Here is a 12,933-nt window from a genome sequence, read left to right as displayed (position 1 = left end):
CCTAGTATGGATAAAGATGTGAAAAATTTTATAAACAACTGCAATATTTGCCAGAAATCGAAATACGAACGACAACCTAATAAGTTTGAGTTTCAACAAATCCCTATAGGAACTAAACCTTTCGAAAGAATTCATATAGATGCTTTGTCTATTTCAAAAGAGAAATTCCTTACAATTATTGATACTTTTTCGAAGTTTGCCCAAGCTTACTCAATACCAGGAATAAATGGAATTAATATACTTGACGGACTTTCAACTTTCATTTCTCACTATGGTATACCGCATACAATTTAATAATCAGAACTTTCAAGATTTCTGTAAATTGCATAAAATGAATATTCATATCACAACTCCCAAAAACCCAAATTCGAATAGTTATATCGAAAGATTCCACTCCACTATAATTGAACACATGAGAACCCAGATAGGACAAAACCCATCGCAGTCTTCACAGAGTTTAATGAAATATTCAATATTACACTATAATAATTGTATCCATTCTACTACGGGATATACACCATTTGAAGTCATTTCTGGGCATCTTTCTTCAAAAGATCCATTTGACATATCTGAAAAAGATATCATATCGAACTATGTTCAGAATCATAAAAAAATAATGAATAACAAATTCGAAAAAATTAATGAAGAAATACATAACAAAAAAACTAAAGAAATCGAAAATATTAATAAAAACCGACAAAAACCCCCAATTTTGATAACGGATGAAACAATTTATATTAAATAACAATCACGTGATAAATTGGCCCCACGTTTTACTAGGGTTCAACCCATCGCTCAAACAGATAATAAAATTAAAACAGAAACTTCAAAGTATTCGAAACACAATTTAAAGAAACGCAAAAAATATTAATTTCATTTTTTATTTTTTTTCAGATGAAGTTCTCATTCGTATTTTCATCCCTTCTTTTAATTAATCCAATATGTGGATCCATCCGCAAATTAACTAATCCTATAGTACCTATAGAAATGAAACTAACCAAAGTAATATCTAGTAAGCACACTTTTATAAGCTATGTAAATATTACTGAATTAATAGATATTAGAAATAAATTATGGTTTCAAGTTGATACTCTTGGAAAGAAAAATACGCTGAACACTCAATCAAATCTGCTCTTGCAACAAGCACAAACATTGCTATCACAAGTTGACTATTTACTACAAATTATACAACCACATATTATCCAAAAACGAGGACTCATAAATTTAGGAGGAAAAATACATAAATGGCTTTTTGGAACTCTAGATCATGAAGATGGCGAAAGAATAGATTCGATGCTTTCTTATTTGAATAAAAATGATCAGTTAATTCGAGATGAATTGAACGAACAAATCTCTTTTGCAAAAGAAATGATGATAAAAACAAATGAACCGCCTTAAATCTAATATTTTTATAACATTTCAATTGATTAATACATTTCAGAATGCAGTTAATGAAATTAGTACTTTAAATTTATTGATAAATTCTTTAATAACTTTTCAAAGACAACTCGATCAAATTATTAACGCTATTACCTTTGCAAATATAAACAAAGTACACCCTACTTTTCTATCCCTGACAAATTTATATTCAATTATCAACAAAATGAATACTCTTTATTCCCGAGATCAACTGGTAAAGTTTAAAAATCAACATAGTTACTACAATTTCTTAGGAATACAAACAGTATTTACTGCGGAGAAAATAATTTTTCTAATTCACTTTCCAATATTAAAATCTATTTCTTTTAAAACCTATTTTATTTATCCTTCTCCTATTAATAATAAAATTATATTACCCCCAAAACCTTACCTAATCCTAAATGAGAGCGAAGAACTCTACCAGTATGAAGACAACCCCTGCGAAGAGATCAAGAATACCTTTTACTGCAAAAATAACCTACAAGAAGAAGAAAACTGTATATGGAACATAATTATTAAAAATGAGCCTGCAAATTGTTCACTTTATCATGTAAAATTCGACAAATGCTTGGCAAACCAATTGACATCAGACACCATTCTGTTTTCTACCCCATCAAGCATCATCATCACTGAGAGCTGTACTATGGAAAGTCACCACGAGATACAACCTGGAAGTTATCTCATTTCTATACCTGAAAATTGTCATTTTACTATTAAAGGCGAAATATTTCAACACGGACCATTAGAATTATCACCAACAAAAATTATTCAATTACCCACTTTAAATATTTCTCAATTACTTTTGAGACCGACACCAATTCCTGTTTCCACAATGAACTTGCATGAAATAAAACATCTTACTTCTACAATACTATCGCAACATCAGTTCCAGCTTCCGCATGAGACACAGGTTACCTCTATTTCTATATCCGTATGGACTATTGCCCTTATTTGCATCTTTTTATGCATCGTTGAATTCCTTGGAGTAGCATTTTACTACAAAAATTGCTACCCATATAATCTATGGCGATATTACCAATCCAGACGATGTGAACAACCAAACCATAGGGAGGATATGCAGCCTGGCCAACCAGACCTACCCCAGTCTTCATCTTAAGGAGGGAGGAGTTACGTTCTTGAGTCCGGTCCTGCAACCTGTAGTTGTACAAATCGCAACCCCAGCATCTATGCTGACTTGCTTTCTGCCGTGAATTATCTTTCGTACCGTAAATTATCTCATAGACATAGTGTTCTATTATTTGAATCATATTAAAAATATAGTTTAGAAATTATATTAATCATTCTAGTTTTGTCACTTGTAACGTGCATTTACAATTTTTATTAAAACATCGAGAAAAGTAAAATCTTTTATTGTATGAAAAATAAGAGTTGTGAAAGAGTTAGTCAATACAAAATTGGTTTCAAAAATACGAGAATGCCTTACGAACCACACCACTGCTGAGGCATAAACGTAACTCAAGTTGTCATAAAACTTACGGTTTGGATCCTGCCCATTATTTCACTCTGCCTGCCTATACGTGGGATGCTATGTTATTCAAAAATAAACATCAACTTGAACTTCTCACCGATGTAGATCAGCTGCTGTTTTTCGAAATGGGAACAAGAGGTGGATTCAGTCAAGTTTGCTCCAAGCGATGTTTCAATATCTACCATACGGCGGGTTTGAGTGGATGGACACCAACATTGATATCACAAATGTGCCTGATGATGCCTCAGAAGGTTATATACTAGAAGTTGATCTGGAGTATCCAAACAACTTTCACGATATGCATAAGGATTTACCGTTCTGTCCCGATCATGTGGATCCTAAGACAAAAAAATCTCGAGTCGAAAGTACATCTGATGTGAAACAATTTAAATTGATGGCTACTATTCAGTCGAAGAAAAAGTATGTTATCCATCACAGAAATCTCAAGCAGGCCTTAGAACATGGTCTCATTTTGAAGAAGATTCATCGTGTTCTAAAGTTCAAGCAGTCCACATGGTTGAAGCCCTACATAGATTTGAACACACATTCGCGAACTGCTGCTTCGAATGATTTTGATAAGAACCTATTCAATGGTATGTACTACTATATTCAAAACTCAATTTTTGTCTCCTATATATAAATATTTGTTTCAGGGAAAACTATGGAAAATCTGAGAAAGCACTCTGATGTTCGATGGGATGGGCGACATGGTGCCAAAGCAAGAATCTCCAATCCTCGGTTCAAGAGTTTGTCTGCCTTCGATGAAAACTTGGCGGTCATTGAATTGGGAAAATCCGAAATATTCTTCAACAAACCTATATATGTTGGAATGATGGTACTGGATTTGGCAAAGTTGACCACATATAATTTCCATTATGAGTATATGGCTCCTAGGTTTGGAGAAAATTTTTGCGCAGTTTATACTGACACGGACAGTTTGATTTATGGAATTATAAATTATGATCCATATGGTATGATGAAAAATGATTGTCATCAGTATTTTGATATTAGCGATTATCAATCAGATAACATCTACAATATTTCCCGAGTGAATAAGAAAGTGATTGGATTGATGAAAGATGAGAACAACGGAAAGCTTATGATCGACTTTATTGGACTAAGATCTAAATTATACTAAACTAAAACTGCAACGTCAGAAGATCAAATCACTGATCTGAAAGAAAGATTGAAGCAGGAGAATTATGAAAATGATGAAATCAAACAAATTGTGGCCAATTTCGGAGTGTCCAAGAAAGCGAAGGGCGTTAAACATAATGTTGTGAAAACAAAATTCTAAAGAGCATAGAAGTAATTTTGTAAATAGAAAGACCAATTCCACATTTGCAAACCACCTTTTAGCAGAACAACATGAGTTCAATCATGAAAGCGACGTCTTACAGTTAGAAGAGAAGAGTTTGAAACTCAATCTTCTAGAATGTTTAGAAATCAATAGAATCAGGAATTCGGGTAATTTACTGAATGAACAATTAGAATTGAATCACTCCCCTTAACTGAATATTTTTTCAAATGTGGAAACTGGGACATAAGCTCAGAAATTTCAATTCATCACAAACTTAGGTAAAAATCAGGTACTTGAAATGTAGATACGTCTAATTGTAAAACTAGATATATTGAGCATTGAATATGTAGAATATTGTTAGTAAATATACGCCCGAAGAAGCCATTATATGGCGAAACACGTGTTGCGTTTTCGTAAAATTTTCAGGTGAAAATCTCACAATAAAGTGTTATGGATTTTCATCAAGTATCGGCCAATTCCATCATATACATCTATAGTCAATTTTATATCGATAGTGAACGATACTTTTGATATTTCAGAGGAAACCGGTTAAATTTATAGAATGTCCTTCAAAAATTGATTCCATCATAATTATATGATGTGGTAATTCTCTATGCCCAATCCATGAAAAAACTTCTCGTTTTTATCTGGATAACTTGCTTGTGAAGAGATGAGGAAGTTTTACCAAGAGCATTCCAGAACGTACTGGTATATTCTGGAATGTTTGAGAACATACCAGATCATTGTGAAACATCTCAGAACAGTTTTTATTACTATGGGATGTTTTGGAACACTGTGGACCATTCGAAGTCCTATTAGTGTGGATGACGCTCCCAATTGATGAAGATATATAAAGCAAGTTTCGTTGACCCCTCATGATTCAAAATATATACTCTTATTTCAACTATATTACCTCATTCGCTTGACCAAAGTATGCTTGAAAAAGGTGAAAATATATCTACTTATAGACAACAAAAAGTAAAGATACACCTCAACCTTCAGAATATGTCTGTCTGTTTGAAATCTGTTCACTACGGAAAACAAAACCAATGCATTTGGAATCTTTCTTCATCAGATCTGTCGCAATGGTTTGTCAGGCCTCCTAAAATCATTTTTTGTGTGATAGTTTCAATTTTGCAACAACTTCTAAAAAATTCATTCGAATTACATGGCAAAAGGTAACTAATATAATGTGTATAAAATGCTTGAGGCAAGTAACGCATTTATTTAATGAGAAATTATATCATCTCCGTCTTAATAGTTCTCCAATTACTCACCAATTTATATGTTACCATTATTTCAAACATTGAAATGGATCCCATAAGCATCCATTGAAAGATAGGCGTATGCCATCGCGAACTTTTTTTGTAAAATAACAATATCTAGTGAATTGTTTTGTTACATGTTAAAGGTAGCGTTTTCGATGCAAGCTCTCAGTCTGAAATCATCACTGGAGGGCACCCTGTATATGACAGAAAGTGATAATAAACAACAAGGTCGAATATGACATAATAAAATGAAAAAATATGCTGTCTGGTGTCAGTGACCAAAAACGTATTTACTAGAAACTGTCCACGTCGATATTGATTTTCTTCCCATGTCAGTTGAATTTATTTATTCATTCATTCAATTTCCGTGAAATTATACAAAATCTAATTCAGAAGTCAAACTCTAGAGGTTCAATTTATAGTAAAGACAAGCACATTTGCAAATCGTGAACCAATCGGAAGAACCAAGAAATATTCTATAACTTTGAATGAAGTAAGATATATATATATATATATATATATATATATATATATATATATATATATATATAGCAGGGAAATATTCCTCTAACAACAGCACCACCTAGCAGGGAAAGCTTTGCGTTAGAAGTAATGTGATCAAATATGAATATGAATAGAATCTGCTATAGCACATCTGCATCTGCATCTGCACATGTCTTATGGAATCATAGTATGTCAGAAGAATACATTTCTATTATGATAAATATATTAGTCTGAAGCACTATATACATATATATACAGGAACAACAATGAAAATGTGGAAAAATGTGTATCGCACTATTACAATACCCAATTCGATAGCGACAAGTTGCATTATTGTATCTTTATCATGCAGCAAGTAAATGTAATACTGATTGAAAGAATAGAGAAATCAATATGTGAAAACTTCATATTGAATAAATTGAATTGAAAAATTCTTTGAGATACTTGTGTTCGCCTTCTTTAGCATACACTGATCGTAAGTATCGATATTAGGTCGAATCCAACTCATGTTTTGGAATTGAATGCTAGTTTGTATCAAACTCCGGGGGCTCACAGCCCCGTATAGCAGGACATCGACAGAAAATGAGGTCGTATTCAAATTGAAGATCACACTTAATCAGTTTTCAGGTCGAAGTGTGGAAATACCTCCTTTTCAGTTGAATACACACTTACCTCATATGGTATATTGGCTTAAATCTTGGATAATATTGGGTTTCAAGAACAATATAGTAATACATTTCAAATTGAAACATATGTATTGCGACATGTGAAAGTTCATGCCGAGAATATATTTAGGTGTGAAAAATATGTGTCTTTTTCGCTGTAAAATGTTTTGTTGTGACTGTACGCATTGTTTTGGAGAACTTCCAAACCCCGTTTAGTATGATGTTCGCAAAGGATGAACTCTGTATTCATTTTCATAGTCAAACCACACTCCACCGTCAGATATTGCAATATAGTGTTGCATTTCAAATGATTAGATTGTATTGTAATACGTGAAAGTTCTTGTTAGGCGAGCATATGCATGTGTGAGAAATATCAATCAAACTCCGCAAATCTCCGTATAGCATAACCTTGACAGTGAATAAACTCACGTTGAATTTCAAGCCCACACCAAACTGCTTTTCAGTTGAAATCATATCAATATCATCTAATCTATGGCTTCAGATTTGTAATAGATTATGTTTCGAAAAGAAAAACGTAATATGACAGTTTTAATTATTACATCGTTTTTAGGCATGCGGAAGTTCATGTAGGGGCATGCATATGTGTGAGACATATACGTCTGTTCTCCTGTGAGATGTCAAGTGTTGACACTACATGTCTACAAATTTCCGTCTAGCATGACATTGATGAAGAATTCAAAGTCAAATTTTATTAATAATTTTTGATACATGAATGTATTATATGACACGTCACATTTTACAACAGATATTTTATCTAATATTACTTATATCAATAACATCACATGTTACACAAAAACATTATTTTCATACTCTTTCAGGGAGTAAAAACAACTTGTTACCAAAAAAGTCTTTGACTTTTTTCTTGAATTTGAGAAAATTTGTTTCACTTCTGATGCTGTGTGGTAATAAGTGGCATAAAGTGGTGAACCCTTGTAGTCATTGCGGTTTATTTTTTCCTGATGGAAGTCGTTCCTGCATCTCGTTTGATAGGAGTGAATTTCCTCATTTCTTGTTAGCAAATAGGAATGTACATGGACGTAGCTCAATATTTTGTGGAGATAAATATATGATAATATGAAAAATATTTTGTCTTGGAATGTTTTCTTACAAGATTCTCTGTATTTGAGATCAAAGTTAGTCTAATGGAGCGTTTTTGCATTATAAAGATTCTATTCATTTCTGATGAGTATCCCCAAATGGTAATATCTATATTAAGCTTAGAATACACTAGAACATAGTATATATCCAAGAGATTATGTCTCAAAAAATGTGATTTCATTGTTAGGAAGGCAAAATACATTTTTTTCAGAGAAGTACACAAGTATTCGATGTGATTATTGAAAGACAATTTATTGTCAAGTTGTGTTTCAAGGAATTTTGTATATAATGTTGTTTCGAAACCTAGATTTATTTGGAGAGGGTGCTGATATTTGAAAACTGGATAAATGTTGTTTTATCTTCATTATTTATTGAATGATTGTTTCTACACCAACATTCGAATTAATTGATTACTAGTTTCGTTTATTTTCAATTTCATTTAGACCTGAGGACGTCACAATGATTGTTGTGTCATCGGCATACATGAAAACTCGACTATCGAGAAAAACTCAGCATTCAGTTTCAAGGTTGAACCAAACTTCACCATCAGATCTGCCCAATGTGGAAAAAGAGACCAAAGTGAGGTGATACACACTTTTCAGTTGAATTTACGTCAATATCATTTATTAAGTTGCTTCAAATTATGATGTAATTATATTTAAAAAAAATATAGTGGAGCATTTTGAATCATCACTAAATATGTGGTAGTTCATGTTAGACATGCATATGCGTGAAAAATGTCAGTCCGTTCTCCTGTAAAATGTTATGTGCTGAGTCTACGCATTTGTTTTGGGTACCTCACACACATCTGTCTAACATGGCGTCGACAGATAATAACCTCGCATTCATTTCAAAGTCAATTCAAACTTGATGGCTGAATCTGGTAATGAGAAGTGAATGAATTTATTTTTGAACAAAGTGATGGCATATTCTACTTTTCAGATATAATTACGCCGATATCATATGCTGTGAAGGTCGTAACTGAATGCAAAAGCTACGTGCAATATCAAAGTCGACAAGTTTTTTGTTAAACGTTACCAAAAAATACAGGTACAAACTATAGAAAATCGGCTTAGCAAAGCAGTTGTCTCTTCCGACAATTTTTAAATTCTGACCAAACCCCAAGATTTTCTCAATCCTAAAATATTTCTCTTCCGAATATGTATTCTGTAATTCAATTTCAATCTTTTCAGTGTTTTTCCTGCATAAAATATACCTAAATAATAACTGTTATTTTATTCGTCACAATGATTACAACATTGCACAAGATTCAGATCTTAAATTCCATTAGATAGTTACAAACAACAAGAATTCACTCTCTGAACTCTTATTTCTTATCACTTGTGCTTTATTGGTTTGATTCATGTTGAATCTTCAGTTCACCCTACTTTAACACCTGTCTTAAATTTCAATCCGCCTTAACCTTACCTTTGCACAGCTCAAGTTGATGATTTTCAGATTAATACTTCACGAGATTCGACAATATCTACACATGCACGTTATTCACTCCCTTCAGTTCATACTGAATTACAATTCGTCCTAACCTCACCTTGACACAACTCAAGTTGATGATTTTCAAGTTGATACTTCACAAGATTTTACAATATTGTTTATCAAATAAACGTTATTTAATCTTCTAACTCCACACTACTTCAACACCTGTCTTAAATCGATTACAACATCACGGCTTTCGGCCGTTCACACACACAGACTCTACTTTTTAATATGGAACAGGTAGTTTGGGAAATTATTCAACCCACACGAGGGTGGCAATAACTGAATTTCATCTTTGATGCCAGATAGTATTGAGTCGAGCGCGCTAAGTTATTTTATTTTTATTTTCAATGCAGCGGATCGTGCGACATCTGAATGGTGTTTGAAATCTTGTGGATCTGGGGAAATCTGGCAACACTGTCTTATGGAGATTCCCATGTTGGGACAAAAATTTGCAAAACGGTGCTTGGCTTTTTTCTCCAAATTTAAATGGTATTTCCCATAAGGCGGTGTTGCCATCTGCTCCATGTTCTCTTAGCTTCTCTACTCATATTATATAAAATTATTATTATCATTATTTTCAATATCATTTATGAAATATTCACTCAGTCATGTAACGAAGGACAACATCACGATGAAAAAATAAATTAATTTTCCAAAGTTGTTAATATATATATTACATAATTCATAAATTTAATAACGTAAAAGTGATATTGTAGAATGATCAAGAATAATTATATCTTCGGTCTTATTAACATTCTGGCTTTGGCATGAGAATACTTAGGGTCTCGAAATGTGTTCCAATGCAATCCCTTGTAGTTATACGGGTCAGATAGAATAGCGTTGAGATATTTACCATTGAGATTACTTGTATGACAAGATTTATACCACCAAGCACCACCTGAAAATGAAAAGTTAATTGAAATGTTTTATTGAAAAAAGGTATGTTTCACATTATTCTCCACATTAAAATCCAATGTGAGCATTATATAATCATCAGAGATATATCGTTAGATTTCAGGATACTTGAATCTTTTCGTGAGAGACATATCATCTGTATTCATTCACTATCACCTTCCAATTTGTCAGGTTGTAAAAAATTCTAATTTCAAAAACTTATTGAAAAAATCAATACGTCTGTTTGTTTCGATTTTCCATGATTACATTGAATATCGCAGCTACCTCAAGACTTGTCTGTTAAATCTGTTTAAAAAAAATCTGATTTTTCGTCAACCAGCCGTCGCACCCCTACGAATGACAACCCTCAGAAGTCGTAACTTTTGCGAGCTAAGAATTAACGAGGTTTTACCTTTTAACGTGTGATTCCTAACACATATTGTAATGTTGAGGCGCATCACCTTTTCGAAACATAGTTTCCTCATCTTGTAATGCAGAATCATTATCTGTGATATTAATTATAACTGAGTCGATAACATTTTGAAGTTGATCTAAGTAGAGAAGAACTCTGGAAAAAAATATCAAAAATAAACTCGACACACTTTTTTCTACTGTCGTTTTTGTATATCTATACCTTTGGATTGCTATCGATCGAATAATGATAATTAATGGCGATAAATGAAGAACTATCATTTTCCATGATTAGTTCACTCATGATTTTGTAAAATTGCATGCGACGTTCTAAGTCGTCCTCGCGGTCAATTCTTTTACTCGGCTAGTCGTACACGGATGGAAGTTGTAACGAAACGAACTGAACGTTATCACAAGTCTGGTGTTTATTATCGTAATTTTGACGCTTCATTCAATTTTTATTTGTTTCCACCAAAACAGTAGAGCTGATCGCCGATATCGCAAAATAATCTGGGACAATTAATTTTCAGAAACAGTTACTGTGTATTCGACGAATAGAAATGAAACTCATTCAGGAGCATAAAATAATCAGTTTCTATATCTGAATGATTTTCAATTTTTTCAAAATCGGGGTCTTTATTGAATATACTCTGTATGTGTCGGATATCAATATACAGAATTGATACGACATGGGAAAGAGAGGTTCAAGCCGCGTCCTTCTTAATCTTTGCACAACAAAATGTGTGAATCTTCTACATAAAGGAAAAAAGCATTCAATTTCAGAATGAACTCTGTATAAGTGTGTTATACAGATTGGTGATGTAGAGACAATAAAGCAAGGATCTTATTCCAAAGCATGTAACACTCACATGTGTTCCATGTAAGTGAAATTCAACCGCTATATTGTGTAGCGATCCTGTGAATGATATCTGTTTCGGAATTGGTTGAGTTTGACATGTATCCCCAAAATGTCGGATCAAAACGTCAGAAGTTTTCACCTTACCTGCTTTTGCTCTGTAGCTTCCAGGTAAATGATATGCATCCACCCAATCAGCAGCAAATAGTGGACTGTAAGGGGTTTATTGCTTTGTGAGTATAGGGGAGCACACGTAAATCGGCACTTTAGATTTCTTGATACTCATCACAACACCGTCTCGCACTTTTCCATTCGTACTGTTAGTGGTAAAATGAGACTTTTGTCCGTCCATCGCGGATAGCAATTTTTTGGCTAGTCCTCTCGACGAGATGCGCGAGGAAATGAACATAAACGTTGTGATTCAGAATCCGAAATATATTCTGCCATATGTTTATTACATTATATTATTATTATGAATGAATATAGAAGGGACACCCGGAAAAATTCCTGAAAATAATGAACCTCTCATTAACAATAGGGCAATTCCCCAAAGAATGGAAGATAGCCAGACTCGTACTTACTGAAAAAGGCAAAAATAAATCGTACAGGCCCTGAACAACATGGAACAAGTCCTCCTCGAGCATCTCATCAAGGTGAGACTATTAAGAGAAATAAAGAAAAAAGGCGACCAGAATGAAAATCAGTTCGGTTTTTGAAAAAGTAGGTCAACAACAGATGTACTGGCAAAGGTACAAAACATCGCAGACGAAGCAAACAAAGGATTGACAGGAACAGAGGAGTCATGATAAAGTTGGATGTACAAACCGCTTTGAGCTCTGCACCATGGGAAGAAACCCTGAACAAAATCAACGGAAGAGATGTACCTGCAATCTGTACAATATAATTGCCATCTACCTTGAAGAGAGGGTGCTAATAGTAGGATACAAGAGGGAAATGAACATCACTGATAGAGCTGAGAAGGATATAGCCGATCAATCGATCATGTTCTATGGCACAACAATCTGGTAAAGAGCCATGGGAAAAATATTTATAGAAATATATTACTCAGTGTCCAAAGAAAAACAGCCATTCAGTTTTCTGCTCGCTGGCAGCAGGCAAGAAATTGAATAGTATCACAATTGAATTGAAGGAAACGAAAATCTACAGCCAATGATCTAGAAGATACCTGGGAATCCATGAAAGTGGAGGCTCATGTTAGGAATAAAACAGAAAAGGCGAGGAAAGCCAATAAACAACATAAGCAGGATAAACCCCAACGTTAAAATCCTTCGAAAAAATAGCAGAAGAATTATCTGCTTAGTCGCTCAGTCAATCATGCTCTATGTCACAACAATCTGGTAAAAAACCATGAAAAAAATATTTATAGAAATATATTACTGAGTGTCTTAAGAAAAGCAACCATAAACATAATATATGCATATAGAACAGCATCAACCAAAGGCTCTGCTGATGATTGCAAGAACACCCCCAATAGATCTGTTGGCGGAAGA

The 12,933-nt window shown here is 33.5% G+C and overlaps 1 protein-coding gene across 3 annotated transcripts in view; it reads right to left on the bottom strand.

Moving 5' to 3' along the window:
* Positions 1-9,902: 9,902 nt before the first annotated feature.
* LOC111512054 (microfibril-associated glycoprotein 4) overlaps positions 9,903-12,933 on the bottom strand; it is a 123,672-nt gene continuing 120,641 nt past the window's right edge. For all 3 annotated transcript variants that reach the window (XM_074172737.1, XM_074172738.1, XM_074172736.1), the window contains exon 7: positions 9,903-10,159. In XM_074172737.1, coding sequence (XP_074028838.1) covers positions 9,993-10,159 — 167 coding nt within the window. In that variant the 3' untranslated portion in view covers positions 9,903-9,992. The remainder of the gene's footprint in view (positions 10,160-12,933) is intronic.

Source organism: Leptinotarsa decemlineata, unplaced genomic scaffold (genome assembly GCF_025532065.1).
Source record: "Leptinotarsa decemlineata unplaced genomic scaffold, Ldec_3_MD MMD2_tig00000157_RagTag_RagTag, whole genome shotgun sequence".
Lineage (NCBI taxonomy): Eukaryota > Metazoa > Arthropoda > Insecta > Coleoptera > Chrysomelidae > Leptinotarsa > Leptinotarsa decemlineata.
The sequence above is the reverse complement of the archived record's forward strand: the minus strand, read 5'-3'. Positions and strand labels throughout refer to the sequence as shown.